Source organism: Pelobates fuscus, chromosome 2, assembly GCF_036172605.1.
Source record: "Pelobates fuscus isolate aPelFus1 chromosome 2, aPelFus1.pri, whole genome shotgun sequence".
NCBI classification, from domain to species: Eukaryota; Metazoa; Chordata; class Amphibia; order Anura; family Pelobatidae; genus Pelobates; species Pelobates fuscus.
This window is the reverse complement of record NC_086318.1, coordinates 365,219,653-365,243,142: the sequence shown is the minus strand read 5'-3', so window position 1 is coordinate 365,243,142 and position 23,490 is coordinate 365,219,653. Positions and strand designations below refer to the sequence as shown.

The following is a 23,490-nucleotide window of genomic DNA, read 5'->3' as shown; positions in this document are numbered from 1 at the left end:
GCGAGCTATGTTGTGTTGCTATATTGTGAATAGGAACCAGAGTGTTGGAGAGACCCCCCTCCAGGCCCTATTAGACTCCATTGTAGTCTCTAATGGGACCTGGAGGAAATTCTTTCTAACACACTCTCTAAAGGACACTGAGATAGCCTCTGCTAGAATGCTCCCCCCCTCCATGGCCCATTAGCCCTCAATTGTAGTCTCTACTGGGGCCTGGAGGCGACTGTTTCCAGCAGGGACACTGAGATGGCCTCTGTTAGAAAGACCCCCTGCCAAGCCTATTAGACTACATTGTAGTCTCTAATAGGGCCTGGGGGGGATTCTTTCTAACACACTCTCTAAAGGATACTGAGATAGCCTCTGCTAGAAAGACCCCCCTCCATGGCCCATTAGCCCTCAATTGTAGTCTCTACTGGGGCCTTGAAGGGATTATTGCACTTTTGTTCCTTGTGTCTAAAGATTGTGCAGGGTGTGGAGGCTGGAGGCGGTGCATGGAGGCGGGACATGGGTGGCGCTTGCTGCGGAGTATGGGTGGGGCCTGTAAGGGGGCCCTTGATTTATTTTGCCCGGGGGCCCTGAGGGTTCTCAGTCCGCCCCTGGTCAACAGAGCTGTGTTTTAGAAACTGTAGGTTTCCTGGAAGAGTTTGATTAGCCCCGAGGAGCAGAAAGCAGAATCTGAGAGAGGTTAATACAGACACTCCGCACTCCACAGCATCTACAGCATTCTCAAGAACCGAAACTGTTACAATGGCCATGATAGAGTCGGATGATTTCCCAGGTAAAATGTCATTGTTCTTCCAACATCTAAAGAGAAAAATGAGATATTAAACTGACAATTTATAAGGAAGATTCAGTAATGCTACAGATAAACGTAATGAACTATTGTTAGGAATTAGGAAGCGTGGAAGTAAAACAGGCATATGTACGACAAAAAAAAAAAACTAATCACCTTTGTGGAAAGACACACTCTGTGAAATATCACAAATGAATACCTAGGGAATCTAGACTGTAGAATGGTAGGACTTCTCCCAGTCCTCTCAAGACAATATATAAAGAAAAATGTACAGAATTGATGAGAGATATGACTGTTTATGTTTCTTTTCTGTAGATTTTTCTTTATATATATGTACGACAGATTCAGTCAGGACACTGTAAGAATAAGGGGCCTTTCAGAAGTTTAAAAGTACACAAACTATCCAAATTAGTATTATTATGACAGGATAGATACATGCAAGCTTAGTAATTATTGCTGAGTTAACACAAACTATAGAAAAAGAATGTTTGCACAAGAAACATGTTACAGTTAAAGGAAGACCCCAGCCTGAAGCAGAGTACTCATATACATAACATTACATTTGACCGCTTAAACAACTAAGTTAAAGGAACACTACGCTATAGGGTCAGGAACACAAACATGTATTCCTTATCCTATAGTGTTAAAATCACCATTTAGGTTGCTTGCTCCCCCTTATTGCCTTTAGAAGATTTTAAAACTCACCTAATTTCCAGCCTTGTTCCGCCTCCTTGGTGACAATCATTTTTAGCCAATCCAATGCTTTCCCATAGGTAAAGCATTGGATTGGCTGAAATTGGCAAGGAGACAGGATGGGGCAGGGCCAAACACCGTTTTGGCCTATCAGCACCTCCTCAGAGAAATGCATAGATTTAATGAAACTTGGTGACGCTGAATGGCCATGCTGCCTACTGTGCAGCAATGCCCCAGGAAGCATCTCCAGTGGTCATCTGAGGAGTGGCCACTGGAGGATTTCCCAGGGGGCAATGCAAACACTGCCTTTTCTCTGAAGGTAATGATTATACCTGCCAGAAAAAATACATAAAGCTGTAGTTGTTCTGGTGATTATAGTGTCCCTTTAAATGCCTATATTCACTACTATAACAAAGTGTAGAATATTAAGACATGTTCAACTATAATTTTCCTCGTTTGTATTTGAACTTGAACTGTCAAATTCTTAGAGGAACACTATAATGTTGGGAATACAGAGCTGTATTCTTAACACTATTGGAACCCTCTGCCCCTCCCCTCCCTTAGACCCCTGTGCCCCTAGTGATGTAAAGGGTAAAAAATATATTTTCACTTACCTGAATTCAGCTGGGTTGAGCTCATCCTCCACTGACGTCAGCCAATAAGGGAAATCTAATGCACATTAAGCCTTCCCCATAGGAAAGCTTCGACTCAATGTTTTCCTGTGGGGTTTTTCAACATGCTGGACTTCCTCATACAATTTCAGATTCAGTGGCGCGGAGTGCTGCAGGGGCGCCACTGATTGGCTGAGAACGGACAGATGACACTCTCGGCCAATCGGTGACTTCCTATTCACAAAAAAGCCTTGAGAAAGGTAAAAAAAAAAAATTCCAAGACAGTTTTGTGAATGGGGAGTCACTGATTGGCTGAGAGCATCAGCTGACCGCTCTCAGCCAATCAGCGGCGCCCCTGCCCAGCGGCACTCCGCTCTCTCTGAATCTGAAATTGCTGAAGCCGGATACTGCCTGGGGGGGTGCGGTCATCGCTGCTGGGGTGGATATCACTGCTGGAGGCAACTTAGGGCTTAATCCACTTGAGAATGGTTAACCCATGAGGTAAGAATGCCTGTGGGGGGCTTCTGACACCATAACAACTTAATTGTTGTTTTGGTGCCTGGAGTGTCCCTTTAATTTTATAATGAGCACTGATTGTTTTTTTCTTTTGCTGTAGTGTTTTAATGAGAAATGGGGAGCAGCTGCACTATGAGTCCTTCTAAATTGAAAAGAAAATCCTATTATGCTAAGCATGGGCGTAGGAACCCCCAAAAATCTGGGGGGGATAGCATTTTTACTCGCCGGGTATATTCTTATTCCGTAAACTAGGAGTTGTTCACCCCATTGTACAGCGCTACGGAATTTGAAGTTGCTATATAAATGATTAAATAATAACATTAAAGGGTCACTACAGGGAAGGGGTTTAACTTACCCGGATACAGCGCCGGGATCCACCTGATTAGAACCACCCCTACCCTTCCCATGAATATTAGAACCACCCCTACCCCTTCCATGCACAAAATAACCCCACCTACCCCTTCCACGCATATTAACCCCCTACCCCTTCCATGCATATTAGTACCCCCCTAACCCCTTCCATGCATATTAGTACTCCCCTAACCCCTTCCAATATTTTTTCTACCTCCCCCCTCCTCCCATCCATATTAGTAGCCCCCCAAACCCTTCCAATTATTTTTCTACCTACCCCTCTCCCCCTTTCCTTATTAGTAGCCCCCCTAACCCTTTCCAATTATTTTTCTGCCATTTTAACTAACGCCAGTGCTGGAGTGCCGCCGTGTTTACATTAAAAGGCCTGCAGGGACAGGCTATAGACACCAGAACCACTACATTAAGCTGCAGTGGTTCTGGGGACTATAGTGTTTCTATAATGTGAGGTAAATTAGAGATTAGTGCCACAAATAATATGCTAGATTGCCTACTTACAACCAGATGAGGATGATGATGGGCTCTAACTGCAGTCTGGCTCCACTGGTCTGGTGTAGAACAGGCTCTCTGGAGGCTGTTTGTAAGTGTGGTCACAAAAATCTTCTGGGAGAACGGGAAGCAGCTCCATTTTTTGGGGGCCCTTTACGCAGCTCAAGGTCTGGGTCCCAGGGTCCACCTTCATGTTCCACCAATGAGTTTGTTCACAGGGGGTGGAGTGTGTAGGGGATGTCCTGATATGTGTGTAAGGAATGCATTGTGTGAATCTTTGTTTGTATGTGTAAGGGCTGCAAGGTGTGTTTCTGTGTATGTACGGGATGCAGTGTGTGCGTCTGTAAGGGGTGCATTGAGTGTGTGTACAGGGTGCATTGAGTGTGTGTAAGGAATGCATTGTGTGTTTCTGTGTGTGTAAGGGTTACATGATTGTGTGATTGTGTGTGTGTGTGCACGGGGTGCATTGAGTGTGTGTAAGGAATGCATTGTGTGTTTCTGTGTGTGTAAGGGTTGCATGATGTGTGTGTGTGATGAATGTAAATCTCTCTCCCTCCCTTGTCACTCTCTTTCTCCCCCTCCCTCCCTCCCTTGTCACTCTCTTTTTTCTCCCCCCCCTCCCTTGTCACTCTCTTTTTTTCCCCCTCCCTCCCTTGTTACTCTCTTTCTCCCCCTCCCTCCCTCCCTTGTCACTCTTTTCCCCCCTCCCTCCCTCGTCACTCTTTCTCCCACTCCCTCCCTCCCTCCCTTGTCACTCTCGTTTTTTTCCCCCTCCCTCCCTCCCTTGTCACTCTCTTTTTTCCCCCTCCCTCCCTCCCTTGTCACTCTCTTTTTTCCCCTCCCTCCCTCCCTTGTCACTCTTTCTCCCCCTCCCTCCCTCCCTTGTCACTCTTTCTCCCCCTCCCTCCCTTGTCACTCTCTTTTTTCTCCCCCTCCCTCCCTTGTCACTCTTTCTCCCCCTCCCTCCCTCCTTTGTCACTCTTTTCCCCCCCTCCCTCGTCACTCTTTTTTCCCCCTCCCTCCCTTGTCACTCTCTTTTTCCCCCTCCCTCCCTTGTCACTCTCTTTTTTTCTCCCCCCCTCCCTCCCTTGTCACTCTATTTTTCCCCCCTCCCTCCCTTGTCACTCTCTTTTTTCTCCCCCTCCCTCCCTTGTCACTCTTTCTCCCCCCTCCCTCCCTCCCTTCTCACTCTCTTTTGTTCCCCCCTCCCTTGTCACTCTCTTTTTTCCCCTCCCTCCCTTGTCACTCTCTTTTTCCCCCATCCCTCCCTTGTCACTCTCTTTTTTTCTCCCCCCTCCCTCCCTTGTCACTCTCTTTTTTCCCCCCTCCCTCCCTTGTCACTCTCTTTTTCCCCCTGCCTCCCTTGTCACTCTCTTTTTTTCTCCCCCGCTCCCTCCCTTGTCACTCTCTCTTTCCCCCCTCCCTCCCTTGTCACTCTCTTTTCCCCCCTCCCTCCCTTGTCACTCTCTTTTTTTCTCCACCCCTCCCTTGTCACTCTCTTTTCCCCCCTCCTTCCCTTGTCACTCTCTTTTTTTCTCCCCTCCCTCCCTTGTCACTCTCTTTCCCCCCACCTTGTCACTCTTTTTTTCCCCTCCCTCCCTTGTCACTCTCTTTCCCCCCCCCTCCCTCTCTTGTCACTCTCTTTTTTTCTCCCCCCCTTGTCACTCTCTTTTTTTCTCCCCCCTTGTCACTCTCTTTTTTCTCCCCCTCCCTACTCTCTTCCTTCCCCCTCTCCTACCTCTATTGTAGCGTGTCCGCGGGTACAGGGAGGTTTTGTTTCCTGTACCCGGCCGGACTAACAGGAAGTGCACACTCAGTGTGCACTTCCTGTTAGTCCGGCCGGGTACAGGAGACAGATGCTCCCTGTACCGGCGGACCATACAGGGCTCGGCCACGCTACAGTGAGGGAGTGACAGGAGGGAGCGCTGAGGCTCTCTGCAGATTGCTCGGGCGGCTGCAGCATGAGGGGGGGCGGCGGAGCTGGGGGGGATTTCCCCATAACCTGTCCCCCCCGCATGATTTGCTGGGGGGGATGCGTCCCCCCCATTGCCCCGGTTCCTACGCCCATGATGCTAAGCTCTTCATGTATTCCCTCAGCAGCAAAGAAACAATGAGAGAGAAAAAACACATGGACGGGTTAACAAAATATGCTTAGAAACACATTAATCAATCACAACAAAGTATAAAACTCTTGTTTTTTTTCCCAGTATTACCTGCATATCTTTATTGTCTCACCCCCCTTGCCTGTCAGGCTGTGGGATGTTTTAGTAGTTATTTACTTTATGTTTTTGTGCTTGCTACACCTTTCCCTTGTTTTCTCACCTTGTGATGCTGAGGTCGACAGAGAATTGGCGGGAACTGCGGCTCTTGCTGGTATGCCGCTTTTCCTCCTATCCCCTTGGGTCCCCTGGCTACCGTGGATTTTCCTAGCTGTTTGGTGGTCTGCTTAGGCCGACGCGCAGGCGCTTTTATGTGTGTGAATATGATTTTAGTTTGCGCAGGCGTGAGATTGGCGGGAACTGTGGCTCTTGCTGGTGCACTGCGTTTCCTTTCCTCCTATCCCATGGGTTCCCTTGACTATTGCAGTTTTTCCTAGTTGTTTGGTAGTCTGCCCCAAGCCGCTGCCAGGCGCATGCAGGTGTGCGGTGACCATTATAGTTTGATCAGGTGTGCATGCGGTGTCGCACTCGTGACGACCATAATTTTAGAGTTTTGACGTGGTTTCTGGCTCTGGCAAGACTCAGAATATGCATGAAATGACTGGTGGGGAAGGCGGCCTCCTACCTGTTCACAATTTATTTTCGTGTGGCAGACCAGTGGCTCCTTCCTCCTGTAAGTGTTTCAGGTTCTGTGCATTGTTTTCTTCTTATTTACTCGCCTGTATACTACTTTATTCAATGCTCAATGATTTATTTTAAAGCCTGAAGGACAGTCACTGACACTACAAACTGACTGTGTGGAAAAGCTTTATGTTTCTGAGGGTAAGAGGTATGAGTGGGTCACCAATTGCCCATGCCCACTCATGTATTGCTCAGAAAAAGATGTGGCTGTCCTTAAGGATGGACATTGATAATGCCCTATTAGCTTTTTCCAAATGCGTCGTCAGAGGTTGCAGGTGTAAAAAAGAAATATTAGCAACAGCAGGAATTATATTAATTTGGGGGGGGGGGTGGTGGGGGGAACGGTTTTTGTCAGTGACTGTTATTCAATGTGGGGGAAAAAACAGGGCTCTCAGATTTTCTGAACTGCGTCTGCGGAGGTCAAAGGTATAGCCACACTGTGAGATTCAGCCAGGCAGGGCAAAACCAAACCACTACAATGAAAAAAAATTAAAAACATTACAACAGCCAGCAACTATAACACATTTTAGAATTCCTCTTTTTTTCTACAAAGAAGTAAAACAAATACGTGTTACTCTCAGCACAAGCAGGATTCACATATGTTTTTGTGCAGTAAATTGGCACTTACTGGATATAACAGAAGAAGGAAGCTTGCAATTTGCAAAACACAGGCAGTAGCACAAAAGCACATTGCAAACCAATGATCTATCTGAATGCTACTAACAATGGTGGAGGCAGCTGTGGCAGAGGTGTTAGCAGTCCTCATGGTCAAAAAAGAGGTGTTAAGACTCTGAAAGGCCATGGCATGACTGCTAAAGTTTGATTGGAGAACAAGTCCTCTATCCTCCCTCATTTTCGTCTTTGGCTTAGGACATAGCATTGATGATGGTGGGTTTGTTTGTATTATTATTATAAAAATATATTGAGATATGAATGTGTGTTGTGTAAAGCAATACAACTTTATTTAGCCCAGATGGATATTTGTGCTGACAAATGACTTGATGCTTCATGGATTTATGAGTAACCCTAACATTGGGAATCTTTTTGATTTTAAGAAAAGCTACACTGAAACATATTAACATAGAATGTGACAACAGATAAGAACCATTCGGTCCATCTAGTCTGCCCAATTGTCTAAATACTTTCATTAGTCCCTGGCCTTATCTTATAGTTAGGATAGTGTTATGCTTATCCCACACATGATTAAACTCCTTCACTGTGTAAACCTCTACCACTTCAGCTGGAAGGCTATTCCATGCATCCACTACCCTCTCAGTAAAGTAATACTTCCTGATATTATTTTTAAACCTTTGCCCCTCTAATTTAAGACTATGTCCTCTTGTAGTTTTTCCTTCTTTTAAATATAGTCTCCTCCTTTACTGTGTTGATTCCCTTTATGTAATTTAATGTTTTAATCATATCCCCCCTGTCTCGTCTTTCCTCCAAGCTATATATGTTAAGTTGCTTTAACCTTTCTTGGTAAGTTTTATCCTGCAATCCATGAACCAGTTTAGTAGCCCTTCTCTGAACTCTCTCTCTAAAGTATCAATATCCTACTGAAGATACGGTCTCCAGTACTGTGTGCAATACTCCAAGTGAGGTCTAACCAGTGTTCTGTACAATGGCATGAGCACATCCCTCTTTCTATTGCTAATACCTCTCCCTATACAACCAAGCATTCTGCTAGCATTTCCTGCTGCTCTATTACATTGTCTGCCTACCTTTAAGTCATCAGAAATAATTGCCCCTAAATCCCTTTCCTCAGATGCTGAGGTTAGGACTCTATCAAATATTCTGTACTCTGCCCTTGGGTTTTTACGTCCAAGATGCATTATCTTGCACTTATCCACATTAAATGTCAGTTGCCACAGCTCTGACCATTTTTCTAGTTTACCTAAATCATTTGACATTTGGCTTATCGCTCCTGGAACATCAACCCTGTTACATATCTTAGTATCATCAGCAAAAAGACATACCTTACCATCAAGACCTTCTGCAATATCACTAATAAAAATATTAAAGAAAATGGGTCCAAGTACAGATCCCTGAGGTACCCCACTGGTGACAAGACCATGTTTCTAATATACTCCATTGACTACAACCCTCTGTTGCCTGTCACTCAGCCACTGCCTTACCCATTCAACAATACTGGAATCCAAACTTAAAGATTGAAAAGCATTCAATGTGCAACAATGTCAAAAGCTCTCCTAAAAATCTAGGTAAGCAATGTCTACTGCACCACCCTGATGTATTATTTTAATTAACCGATCAAAAATCAATAAGATTAGTTTGGCATGATCTCCCTGAAGTAAACCCATGTTGTCTCTGATCTTGAAATCCATATGATTTAAGATGTTCAACAATTCTATCATTCAACAATCTTAACATGATTTCCATTACTTTCCCCACTACTGAAGTAAGGCTTAATGGCCAGTAGTTGCCCGACTCCTCCCTACTACCTTTCTTGTGAATGGGCATAATATTCGCTAACTTCCATTCTTGTGGGACTACTCTCATTAACAATGATTAGTTGAATAAATCTGTTAATGGTTTTGCTAGTACACCACTAAGCTCTTTTAATAACTTTGGGTGTATTCCATCAGGTCCCATTGACCTATTTGTCTTAACTTTTGACAGTTGAAATAGTACCTCCTTCTCTGTAAACTCACATGTAACAAGTGACTCATTGGCCCTTTTCCTAAGTGTGGCCCCTTTCCTTCATTTTAATCTGTAAATACTGAACAAAAATATTAATTGATTCAGTCAGCTAGACCTTTATCCTCTTCTACATACCTTCCTTCTTTTGTTTTTAATCTACCTAATCCTTGTTTTACTTTCCTTTTCTCATTTATGTATCCAAAAAATGTTTTGTCCCCTTTTTCGCTGACTGTGAATACAGCAGACTTGCACAGCACACGCTGTACAACCAGTTAACAAAAAAAAGCTGTCAAATCCTAAGTCATTGAAACTTCAATCAAATTTTAGTCAAACTTGAAAGTCAATCAAACTTGGTCTAAGTGATACTGACCAGCAAAGCAGTGATCTAAACACAATCTTCACACTATGATCAATTAAACTATTATTAAACAGGATATATCTATCTCCAAATCAAAGTCTGTGCAAGTTGCACAGTGTCACTGGCAGGAGCTAGGCACAGCAGTAACCTAACCATCAGTCTCACTAGGCTGAACAACTATGTGAATTTGACATATTTTCTATGCCACAAGAATACCAGAAACAGACAAGAGCTAAAGAAAAAGAGAAAGAGAAAATATTTTAGAAAATACACCAGCAGCAGACATTTCAATTAAGTGCCGTTAAATCTGATGTGAACTATGGACTGAGAGAAACACACTTCTAGATTTCCAGAGATCATTTAGAGATTAGATATGTGCAATTTGTTTTGTTCCGAATATACATTCGGACGAATTTCGTGATATTCTGACATTCAGATGCTTCCGAATGTTCGTAGTTCGAATTGCCGAAGTGCCGAATTGCCAAAGTGCCGAATTGCCAAAGTCCCGAATTGCTGAAGGTCTGAATTGCCAAAGGTCTGAAGTGGGTTAGGGTTACTGGTAGGTTTAGGGTTTATGGTTAGCGGTTAGGGTTAGGGGTTAGGGTTAGGTTTCGAATTGCCGAAGTGCTAAATTGCTGAATTGCCGACGTGCCGAATGGTCCGAATTGCCGAAGCAGACACATTTTGTTTCCTTGTTTCATAATTAATCCACCCCCCATAATTAATATACACCACCCCATTATTAATCCACCCCCCCATAATTAATATACACCCCCCATACTTAATACACCCCCCATAATTAATATACACCCCCCATAATTAATATACACCCCCCATACTTAATATACACCCCCCATATGTAATATACACCCCCCATAATTAATATACCCCCGAATAATTAATATACACCCCCCATACTTAATATACACCCCCCATAATTAATATACACCCCCCATAATAAATATACACCCCACATAATTAATACACCCCCCCATAATTAATATACACCCCCCATAATTAATGCACCCCCTTTAATTAATTAAATAACATTACATAAATTACAAAAACACATAAATTACTACTCACGTTTTGATGATGCCTTCCCTCCGAGACCGACCACTGGATCCTTGCGCTGAAGATCCGTGAAGGCGGATTGCGTATGGCGTCATCACGCCGCGTCCCAAAGACTCCTCCCCCTTCTCAAAGGTGCGGCTGAGCGCAGCGTGATGATTGGGGCCGGGGGGCCGACACATGACACGTGAAGTCATGGCACCCCCCTGGACAGTGGCACCCGGGGCGGGCCGCCCCCCCTGCCCCCCCCGCCCCCCTCCCCCAGTACGCCACTGATGAGAAAGGAGTGCTGCAGCCGCCTGAGGCTCTCTATAGAGCACTCAGGCGGCTGCAGCCTTATAGGAAGCACCGGCTCTGCTTGGTTTGCCTGTCGGGTAGCGACGGGCCTGCATGCACATCCCTATTAGAGATTGTCTAAGTGTGACAACTGCCCCTGGAGAGTAATTAGCTGGTGCCATGCCTCTTAAACAACATAGTCTGGGACTAGATTAGTGGTCTGGGGAAACATCACATTTCCCAGAGGGTTGCCATTGGTGGAGGTGTTTGTGTCAAACAGTTTTTGTCAAAAACTAGGGCTCACCTAGTACTTAACAACTGCAGTTGGCTAATGCAGAGGTGAACTTTTACATTAGCTGTCCAACTTTGCTCCCTGTAACTCTCAGCCTACAGCTGCACCATAATCAATACAAAATGCTGCAATGGATATGGTCTTTAGTCGTAGACCTTAAATAATTTATGCAATAAAAACAAAAAATAATAACAAAATATTATGTTCCTGGTACACTTCCAAAACTCTGATGTTACATAGTTAGATAGATAGCTGAAAAGAGACTTGCGTCCATCAAGTTCAGCCTTCCTCATATTTGTTTTTTGCTGTTGATCCAAAAGGCAAAAAAAAACAAAAAAAAAAACCCCAGTTTGAAGCACAATTTTGCAACAAGCTAGGACAAAAAAATTCCTTCTTGACCCCAGAATGGCAGTCAGATTTATCCTTGAATCAAGCAGTTATTACCCTACATTGAAAGATTATATCCTTGAATATTCTGTCTTTGCAAGTATGCATCTAGTAGCTGTTTGAACATCTGTATGGACTCTGATAAAACCACTTCTTCAGGCAGAGAATTCCACATCCTGATTGTTCTTACAGTAAAAAAACCTTTCCTTTGCCTTAGACGAAATCTTCTTTCTTCCAGTCTAAATGCATGGCCTCGTGTCCTATGTAAAGTCCGGTTTGTGAATAGATTTCCACACAATGGTTCTTATTGGCCCCGAATATATTTGTATAATGTTATCATATCCCCTCTCAGGCGACGTTTTTCTAAACTAAATAGGTTTAAATTTGTTAACCTTTCTTCATAGCTGATATGTTCCATTCCTTGTATTAATTTTGTAGCCCGCCTCTGCACTTTTTCTAGTGCCATAATATCCTTCTTTAGAACAGGTGCCCAAAATTGCACAGCATATTCAATATGTGGTCTTACCAGTGATTTATAGAGAGGCAAAATGATATTCTCGTCCCGAGAATGAATGCCCTTTTTCATGCATGACAATACCTTACTGGCCTTGGCCACTGCTGATTGACATTGCACATTGTTGCATAGTTTGTTGTCTATAACAATTCCCAAGTCCTTTTCGTGTGTTGTTATCCCTAATTCACTTCCATTAAGGGTATACGTTGCTTGTGTATTCTTTACGGCGAAGTGCATAACTTTGCATTTTTCAACATTAAATTTCATCTGCCATTTGAGTGCCCAGTCCTCCAGTCTATCTAAATCCTTCTGCAGCAAAGTAATATCATGCTCACATTGTATTATTTTACAAAGTTTTGTGTCATCTGCAAACACTGAAACATGACTTTCAATGCTGCCTTCAAGATCATTTATAAACATGTTAAATAGAAGGGGTCCCAGAACAGACCCCTGAGGGACACCACTTGCCACCTCTGTCCAGCTTGAAAATTTACCATTAACAACAACTCTTTGTATTCTGTTTTTAAGCCAATGTTCTACCCAAGAACAAGCATTTTCATTGAGACCGATTTCCTTGAGTTTGAACACTAATCTTCTGTGTGGAACTGTATCAAATGCCTTGGCAAAATCCAAATAGATCACATCCACTGCAACACCCTGATCTATAATTCTACTTACTTCTTCGTAGAACGCAACAGTTACTGTTTGTTTTTTAGTGGATAATTGAGAAATCCTGAATGTAATACTCACCCACTCCTAAATACTATTTTGAAGCAAACTATAAGTTCCAAAAAATTGTGTTGTTTTTCCATGACTGTGTTCTGACTTCTGTGTTCTATAACTAATTATAATAGCTTCCAGATGGCCCTTATGTTTCTGTTTATAGTTAAAAAACAAACAAACAGACACAGACTGATGGGAGATGGACATTGTCCTCACTGACATGGTTACTGGAAATGTTGTTTTTTTTCAAGTGAATAATCTTTATTTATAATCTTTAAACTGTACACGGGTGCTAAGCATGCAAGGAGAGAGAGGCCAGCATGGACCTCAGCAAGGAATGTGTATTTCAGCTAAAAAGAGTACAGGATAAAAAAATGTTTCTCCGGAAGATAATGCCTTTTTCAGGCATCAAACTGGAGAGGTATTGGCCAATGACTTCACCAGAACATCTTCCCAAGTTCCATGAGCCTAATATAATGGTTTCCCATTACAGAAGATCAAGGAATGCTTACTCCACTGACCCTAACTATATTAAAAAGTCAGCCCAATTCATGGTTAGAGACTTTCCCCAGTAGAGGTGCTGTGTAGGCAAGCTTTACTTGGTAGATGAAGGCTGGACCACTGGTTGCTGGGGTTTTTCTCATGATGTTAATATCATAGAGCATTGTGTTCCTTTCACTCACATTGTCCACTAAGAGGCAAACTGGCAGATAGATCAATGAGCTGAATGATAAGTGTGCACAGGGGATGCAAAGGCTTACCCTAATGATGGAACGAATTGTCCTCCAAGTGGTCTGTTTAAGTCTAGATGTGCATGTTTGTGGTTGGGTTAGCTTATTATGATTTTCAAGAAAGACATCATGACTATATCTGTAAATGTCTAGTTTTTAAAATATGTATGCATTATCTCATTTTTAAATCAGTATCAGTAATGTTACTGTAATTTTCTATGGTGTATACCCAGCTTGTCAAACTCAATGGCTAACACGGGCCAAATAAACAAGGTTTAAGTTTATGTGGGCTGCAAAAAAACTAAAACTTCAGTTTTCATAGAAACGTAGGTTTATTTAGAAAAGTACAGTATAAAAAAGTTGCCTAACTGACACTGGACGTCCTCACGCTTGTAGGGTTTCAAAGTAAACAAAAGAGCAAATTTATTTAGACGCGCATTTGCATATAACCATGTTTCAGTCCAACTATCTTGACATATAAGTGTGGTAATAGGACTGAAATGTTGAATGTATGCATTTGCACAGCTGTAAAAAAAATAAAAAATTACGTTATCTTGTTGATTTTGAAGTCCTATGAGTCTGTTCAACCAATCCAATACTTTCCCACACGAAAAGCATTGGTAGGCTATTGTGCATGTGTGGCAAAGAGCTGCGCAGCGAGTCAGCATCTCACATTCTACAGCGGCATAGTAAGCAGAGTGCAAATGTAACAAGTGGGAAAGAGAGGTTCAAACCCCATCAGAGCCAGTCAGAGAGTGTTCTCTCACAATCAGTTCCAGGATACACATCATACTGCTTACTCTGTTCTGTCTAACACTGCATGAGGAGCAATCTGAAAATCCATTCCAATTGAATGGAGTTACGTTCAAAATAGACTTGAGTGCACTGGTTTGTATATTTTTTGTATTTTGGTCCCAGTAGCACCCTGTAATATATGCATGTTTAGGTGAGTGCAGCACTCCTGACTTTGTTTATAATTGTGGGGGTCTAGGCCAACCCCTGGGTTTTGCACCCCTCCCTGTCACAGGTGTCTCATTCCAGGACCCTATTTAGCCTTGTACTGCAGAGAGTCCCAGTAAGGAAGCATTTCCCAAGTAAGTGGATTAATCTCATAAGAGCAAGCATTAGACTGCTAGAGTAGGACCTGCCAATAATGGGCAGGCTTATGCAATGTATGATCATATAATGTAACCAAACCCCCATTATTTTCTACCTAGGTGAGGTGTTTTTAAATAGTACTATTTAGGATTTGAAATCTCTGTTTAGATAATAAGCGAGTGCACTGGTTTGTATATATATTGTATATCTCCATGGGGAGCGTTCAGCACATCCATGCAGACCCAATCTAATACACTGCGCCCTGTCCTCATTCTAATACATTGCCCCCAAATGCAATTCACTGCCCCACTCCATCCACTCTTATACACTGCCCCTCCACCCAATCTAATACACTGCCCCTTAGTCTAATACGCGCCCCCCATCCCCTGATTGAATACACTGCACTCTCTCCCCCCAATTTATTACACTGCCCCCCTACTTCCCCAAATTTAATACACGTCTCTTCCCCTAATTTCACACTGCCCCCTCCCTCAACTTAACACACTGGCCCTCCTCCCACCACTCTAATACACTGCCCCCCTCCCACAACTCTAGTTCACTGCCCCTTTTTACCACTAATACACTGTCCCCTCCTTCCCCAATGTAATACTCTGCCCTCCCCCCAATTTAACACACTGTCCCCCTAACCACCACTCTTATACTGCCTCCCTCCCACAAATTAATACACTGCTCTCACTTCAATTTAACACATTGCCCCTATATGATATGAGTGGCACTGTGCAGTGGCAGAGGTTGGCAGAGTACACGCTGTAGGCCTGACACACCCGCTTGAAGACAACTAACTGCTATTCAATCTATAACAGTGAAAAAAGTTTTTTGGTTTTAAATGCACGCTATTGTCACACCAGATATGAGTGGCAATGTGCACTGGCAGAGGTTAGCAGAGTACACGATGTTGACCTGACACACAGACGCTTGCAGACAACTAACTGCTATTCAATCTATAACAGTGAAAAAAGTTTTTTGTTTTTAAATGCACGCTATTGTCACACCAGATATGAGTGGCAATGTGCACTGGCAGAGGTTAGCAGAGTACACGCTGTTGGCCTGACACACAGACGCTTGCAGACAACTAACTGCTATTCAATCTATTACAGTGAAAAAAAAAATGTTTTTAAATGCAAGCTATTGTGACACCAGATATGAGTGGTGGCACTGGGCAAGTGGCCACAGATTCCACTGTGAGCCTGACACACAAACGCTCGCAGACAACTAACTGCTATTCAATCTATTACAGTGAAAAAAAAATTGTTTTTAAATGCAAGCTATTGTGACACCAGATATGAGTGGTGGCACTGGGCAAGTGGGCACAGTATCCACTGTGAGCCTGACACACAGACGCTTGCAGACAACTAACTGCTATTCAATCTATTACAGTGAAAAAAAATTGTTTTTAAATGCAAGCTATTGTGACACCAGATATGAGTGGTGGCACTGGGCAAGTGGGCACAGTATCCACTGTGAGCCTGACACACAGACGCTTGCAGACAACTAACTGCTATTCAATCTATTACAGTGAAAAAAAGTTTGTGGGTTTTTAAATGCACGCTATTGTGCCACCAGATATGAGTGGCACTGTGCACACTGGCAGAGTACACGCTGTTGGCCTGACACACAGACGCTTGCAGACAACTAACTGCTAATTAATCTATTACAGTGAAAAAAAAAATGTTTTTAAATGCAAGCTATTGTGACACCAGATATGAGTGGTGGCACTGGGCAAGTGGGCACAGTATCCACTGTGAGCCTGACACACAGACGCTTGCAGACAACTAACTGCTATTCAATCTATTACAGTGAAAAAAAAGTTTGTGGGTTTTTAAATGCAGGCTATTGTGCCACCAGATATGAGTGGCACTGTGCACACTGGCAGAGTACACGCTGTTGGCCTGACACACAGACGCTTGCAGACAACTAACTGCTAATTAATCTATTACAGTGAAAACATTTTTTTTTTAAATGCAAGCTATTGTGACACCAGATATGAGTGGTGGCACTGGGCAAGTGGGCACAGTATCCACTGTGAGCCTGACACAGAAGCTGGCAGGCAGGCAGGCAACTGCAATTAGATTACACAAAAAAAAGCAGACTGATGTTCTAGCCCTAAAAATTGCTTTTTGGGGTGCTGTCCTTACAGCAGAGATCAGATGAGTCCTTCATGACTGTAGTGGACACTGAATACACTAGCTTAGCTATACATTTCCCTATCAAATGAGCAGCAGCTACACTTTTCCTCCTCTATCTAAGAATGCAGCTTCAGAATGAATCTAAAATGGATGCCGTACAGGAGGTGGGAGGGTCTGGAAGGGAGGGTCAGCTGCTGATTGGCTGGAATGTGTCTGCTGACTGTGAGGCACAGGGTCAAAGTTTAGTCAATGATGACGAATAGGGGGCGGATCGAACCACGCATGTGTTCGCCCACCGTGGCGACCGCAAACACGCTATGTTCGCCAGGAACTATTCGCCAGCGAACAGTTCGGTGCGTCACTAATGTTCAGCAACATCTCCCGAGTACAGTGATACCACCCATGCATAGGCTTGTTGAGTTGTTTGGCGGCTAAAAGGCCACATTTGGCAGGTGCGCATATCCATTTTCCAACTTGGAATTTTGACATGTAGTCAACCTGCACACATGTGCTGTTTGGGACATTTGTAAGGCCGGCCAATGTATTTTATCCCCACCAAACCATATATTTTTGGAAAGTAGACACCCTAGGGTATTTTAAATGGTGTTTTTTTTAACACTTTCCATGCACTAATTCTACCACTAGACTTTGTCAAACTTTTAGGTAGTCATTTTTTGTGTGTTTTTTTTCCACACACATTGTACTTTAGGCATGAATTAACAGATCGTGTTATGTGTCACTGCCAAACTACATGCCAATATGTGTTCAGCAACATCTCCTGAGTACAGTGATACCACCCATGCATAGGCTTGTCAGATTGTTTGGGGGCTAAAAGGCCCAATCTGGCAGGTGCGCATATCCATTTTTCAACTTGGAATTTTGACATGTAGTAAACCGGCGCCCCTGTCCTATTTGGGCCAATTTATTTTACCCCCATCAAACCATATATTTTTGAAAAGTAGACAACTCAGGGTATTTTAAGTGGTGGTAGTTTAATACTTTTCATGCAATAATTCTACCACCAGCCTTTGGCAAACTTTTGGGTAGTAATTTTCTTCGTGTTTTTTAACCCATACATTGTACTTTAGGCATGAATTAACAGGTCCTGTTATGTATCACTGCCAAACAACACCCCAATATGTGTTCAGCAACATCTCCTGAGTACAGTGATATCACCCATGCATAGGTTTGCTGGGTTGTTTGGGGCTAAATGGCCACAATCGAGACTTGTACATATCAGTTTTTCAACTTGATATATAGGTATGCTTGGCCTATCTTCAGTTTGGCATATTTTTGCATCCCCCAGTTAATGTTAACATCATGAAAGTTTATATTTGTATAAAGTAGACATTCCAGGGTATTGTATATGAGGTGTTTTCACATCCTTCCCCCAACCATTGTGCTAAACAAATTTTAGAGAACGTGCATGGTGGTAACTTTTGAATTCTGCTTTTTATGCACACGTCATCTGGTTTTGGCCAGCCAGTTATATGTTACTACCATAAAACTTTTTTAACCAAATGTGCAGGTATCAAATGCACCTTTAGCAGCATTCTCTAAACTAACTGCTGCAAAAAGAATCTAACTGGAGATTTGGGGGAAGGAAACTGACTAACTAAAATGTGCTGCTTTCAAAAGAAAAAAAACAGTGCAAATGGGTGTCTGTCCTTTTCCCTTTTTTATAACAGACCCAGCAACATTTCAGGGGGTTTGTTTTTTTTTTGCAGTTGGCGGTATCTTAAAAATAAAATGTCTGGACTCCTCTGGCACCGTTGTTGGAACTTGACCATCTCCATAAATTATTGTGAAAATCAGCTTGAACTGAAATTGGAGAAAGGTGGTTCTTTCTGGATTCATTTTTTTAAAGAGTAAAAATGAATTATGTGTCGCTACTTGCATCAGGTAGATAGCCACCTTTTTATACCAGGCTTTTGTCGTTTTTAAGATAAGATATGGCTGCATCAGCTGATCAGCCAAATCAACACCCCCATGTGCATTTTATAAGCCCTGATGCAAACAGGTTTGGTCTGTACTCTGCCTCGGACAGTGACGTCAGACATGCTTTCGGCATGGATGGTGGTTAGTATATTAACATCCTTCCTGTCCTTAAATTTTATTGCAAGCACTTTAGCTTTGTGCAGACCTTTTACATTCACTTTTTTTTTTATTTGGCCTCTATAAAAGGTCTGGGGAAATCCTTGGCATATCTTCTCACACTGCCACAGGCCAGTATATAGAAACCCTAAAGAGTTTGAAACAAATGGACAATGCTATAAAAATTGTCCACATAAAGGTGGTAACCCTTATTGAACAAGGGGATCAGTAAGGCAAAAACAAGTCTCCCACTTGTCCCCAGAGAGTCAGTACAGCCAGGAGGGTTCAGTTGAGCATATTTCCCCTCATATACACGAAAGGCAAATGTGTAGCCACTTTCGCTCTCGCACAGTTTGTACACTTTAATGCCATACCTAGACCGCTTTGAGGGGATATACTGTTTGAACCCTAATCTCCCTTTATATTTCATAAGGGATTCATCAATATATACATTTTGTTGGGGAGTATAAACTTCAGAAAATCTGTTCTGAAGATGGTCTACCAGAGGGCGTATTTTATGAAGCCTATCATATTGGGGGTGATCTCTGGGGTGACAGAGCGTATTGTCGTTGAAATGTATCTCAGCAGCAGCTCATATCTTGGTCTAGGCATTGTTTGGGAGAATATAGGAGTCGGGCAAATTGGGTCTGTGTTCCAGTAAGAGCACATTGATGACTTCTTTAAGTGCAGGGACATCTGTGGGATGGCAAGCATGCTCCCTGACTGTATAGCTACCTGGATTGGTCTCAATAAATTGACTAGCGTATAAATTAGTCTGGAAAACAATCTCCTCCCAGATGGTATCCCCTAAAAATAACTCCATATATTGTATAGGGGAGAAGTCAACCACATTCACATTAATGCCTGCGTTGGCACTAAAAGGGGGGATGTTGGGCTCAGCTGACTGTGGAGGTACCCAGTCCTCCTCCACATTCGGCGTAGCAGGGGAAGCACAGCTTCTTTTAGCAACTGGCTCACACACAGATGACATGTCACTAGACGTGCCGCTAAACTGAGCTGGGTCAAAATCGGACACAGTGTCAGTGGCGTCAGAGTCTGACGCCAAGAAGGCATATGCCTCCTCCAAGCTGTACATGCGCTGCATGTTTCACACTAACAGACTAAACTAACAAAATACTAAACACAATATTTTTTTTTTTTTTTTTTTACACTAAAACAGACTAAAACAGACTAAAACAGTAATCCCTAAACTAACTCCTGTTAGAAGAATCTAATGGAGATTTGGGGGAAGGAAACTGACTGACTACGACTGACTACGACTGACTACGACAGTCTAAGACAGTCTAAGACACAGATTTTTAAAATAAAGTTAACCCTTAAGGGCAAAAAAAAAATACAGACAGTACAAATGCACTGTCTGTAACAGATCTGGCAGGGAAGGGGTTAAAATTGGATTTTTATTCACTGCTGATACTTTTTAATACTTCATGGAACACCTGCTGCAACAAACTATCACAATCTCTGTCTCTCTCACCTCACAAAACGCTACAGAGGGGAGAGAGGCATAGACCAGTGTCAACGTGAGTGTTTGTAACACCCACTTTGACACCAGCCAATTGTGAGCGATCGCGGATCGCTCACATGCCGCAATTGGCTGTTACTATCTGCCTGGGATGCCGGACAGATAGTAACAATGGGATTTTCCGTTAGGCGGTTCAGGACCGTCCTCGGTCGGCAACGCAAAAATGCCGAGGACGGTCCTGAACCGTCCTGCGTCCTGAAGGGGTTAAGGAATATATGGTTATAAAAATCCCATTCCTGCAGGTGGAATAATTAAACAATATATTCACTAGTAATTTGCCAAAATTCGAATACTGAACTTTTACCACAAGATATTTACTTACCTGAATTAGGGATAGTGATCTTTAATTAGGAAAGCTAAAATTCTGCATATGGTAAAATCTGGTTAGAATTACTCTTATTGGATGTGAAGGAATGGTTAAATGATCTGGTATGAGAAAAATTATATTGTCAATTGCAACATAAAAGGGTATTTTGCCTTTGAGAATTGTAGCCGATAGTGAGAAGTTAACTCACTGGTGTCATGTATACATCTTCTCCATATGCTATGCACAACTTAAATCACCTTTCCAGGAGTAGGAGAAGTGCTGCTCAGCGGTCCAATTCCATAAGGCCGGGCTTTTGCGACTTACCGGTGGACGCCAGCCACTGCAGATCCACACTGTTATGTAGCCCCATGTCTGTCCACGGTGGTAGCGCCGTCAACGTGCGGGTGACATCATGCGGAGGAAAGCGCGAGCACGTTTTGGGGTCAAAGGCCTGACTTCCCTGAATTATGGTGTAATGGACACCTTCCATTAATGGACGCTTCCTAGCTTGCGCCGAGGACCACAAGCACCGCACTGGACACCACAACCACCGCAGACTCCACAACCGCCGTAGCTTAACTGCAGTCTCGCCGTCTTCCTTCCACCCTGTATGAACCTCCAGCATCCAGGACCGTGTGGGGAAGACCTCTCCTCCAAGGAGAGAGTAACAGGATCAAGCTCTCAAAAGAGCTAAGTGATTAAAGCTCAAGGGAGTATGTAGCGCATAGCAATCCCCAGTGTGAATATAGCTGTACCCTCCAAGCATGAGACAAGACTACGTGTTGAGGGTCAAGAAGAACTCAGGTTTAATGGCACACACTCTGCTTTTATGCAATTCTCCCCTGCAAGGGAGACGCCCACATACAATTTTACCACATGACAGGAGGCTTCATATTTGCATATCTTTCTTTACTGAAAACTCCAGCAGCATAGAAACAGTAACAACCAATCAGAGAAAAGATATGCTGCCCATAAAAGGCCCTGTCTATGACATCACTTCCTCTTTCTTTGCTGCTCCAGCCATCAACAGGTCAGAGTAATTTTACCTCTCTGGTTTATGTACTTATATTGTCTTTTTATTGCATTATTCCTGTTTTTTTACTTTTATTATTGTATTATTACAGTTTTTTCTTATTTTTCTTAATGTATTATTACTGTTTTTTCTTATTTTTCTTAATGTATTATGACTGTTTTTTTCCTTATTCACCCCTATCTACCTATACCTGTCCCCCTCCTGTTTTCACTTACTCAGTCGCCCTGCTTGTTTTTGTGCCTCTGTTACCTTGTTTTTTTCGGGCTGACGGTCCGCGGGCGTCACGGCTGTCCGTGCCGCGTTCGCCGCGTGGACCTGCCCTTACTGGCACAGGGGGCTGGGTAGGGACGGGTGGAGGGTAGCCGGGGTTAGAATTGTCTCTTGCCGCTCTTTTTCCCTTCCCGCTCGCAGCCGCGAGTGGGTAGCTCTCACCCACTCACGCGGCCGGCAGCCATCTTGGTTCTCGCGGCTCGCGAGACCCGCAACGGCCCCTCTCTCTCTTCACTCGGCGCTTCGGGAATCACCCGATCGCCGCAACGGAGTTGGGGGAACCCCCTCAGGGACCCCCCAACCCCCCCTTTACTTCCAGAGGAACTAAACTACTTAGTTCCTTTCAGTAAGTTAACCATTTAATAAATATATGACCACCAGCTAAAATAGTAAGCTAGTAAAAATATGTGGACTATTTCACATTTTCAACCCTTGTCACATGCTATGTATAGATCGGTTAAAGATCCATATTTGCAGGATGGCTTTAAACACTCACTTCTGTTGACTTAAAGCTACCACACACAGTTTAGGTGTCATGCTGTTTGCCTGCAAACAAACAGACTGCTATTCTAGCTATATGCATGTTCGAGCCCCAATATGGGCACCTATGAAAAACCTATGAAAAACTATGAAAAAATGATTTTCATTAAAATGTTTTACATGAGATTAAGTGAAACAATTTTTATTTATCACCTGTTCCCATAACCAACAAGGTCTTTTTACTGGCACTAAAAGCAGGATATATATAAGGACCTTTTATCAAATGTTAGTATATAACATTCATTATCTATGTTAACATTTTAATCAATTAGTTTTATAATGTATCCCATTTTGCCTACGTACCAGTTTTTAAGGTACAAATTTAAGTTTCTGGTAGGCATTACTCTCCATCCTGTGCAAGGTCAGTAGGTATGATCACATTCTGATGGTGGTCCTGTTTTTTATTGTTCGGTACAAGATAGTCTATGCAGGCACAATTGAGTTTTCTTGGTATGAAGGCTGTACTATATATGATATACATACCTTAACTGACATGCTGCCTCACTGGTCCCTGCAGGGACGGATGCAACGTTATTTCCCCTCAGGGGTTCAAATACTGCTATACCCTTCAAAGGGAATATTATACTGATTACCCGGCACAGGGTTATATTACATTACTGTACCCAAGGGTGCAAAATTTATGTGGGTGTCCTCTGGGTATTTTTTCATGGCACACCACCTGGGGTGACCCCCCAGATATGCATGCAAGGGCGCTGACGGCCCATTTCAATTGATGTGGGTGTCCTCTGATTGCCACGGCACACCACCCGGGGTGAACCCCGATGATATGCACAATGACCTGTATTTTCAAGAGATAAACACATACAGCCCTGATTTCACTGACTACGTGCATATACAGCCCTCTCACGGCCTGTCAGTTACTTTAAAGCAACAGTACCATGCAGGATACGGTTTGACGGCAGGACCACTAAGGAAACCGAGTGTACTGCGTAGTACCCTTCACAGGGATACATATATGTATATTTACGGTGCCTAGTGTACATATTGAACGTGGGTGTCCTCTGGGTTATTTTTACATGGCACACCACCTGGGGTGACCCCCAGATATGCATGCAATATTTGCAAGGTACCAATGATTATAATGTGGGTGTCCTCTGGGTACTTTTCATGGCACACCAC

At 43.2% G+C, this 23,490-nt stretch overlaps 1 protein-coding gene across 1 annotated transcript in view; it reads left to right on the top strand.

The window, feature by feature from the left end:
• Positions 1 to 669: 669 nt before the first annotated feature.
• LOC134585907 (cystatin-like) overlaps positions 670 to 23,490 on the top strand; it is a 119,625-nt gene continuing 96,804 nt past the window's right edge. The window contains exon 1 of the mRNA XM_063441389.1: positions 670 to 775. Within this exon, the coding sequence (XP_063297459.1) occupies positions 745 to 775 (31 nt within the window). The 5' untranslated portion in view covers positions 670 to 744. The remainder of the gene's footprint in view (positions 776 to 23,490) is intronic.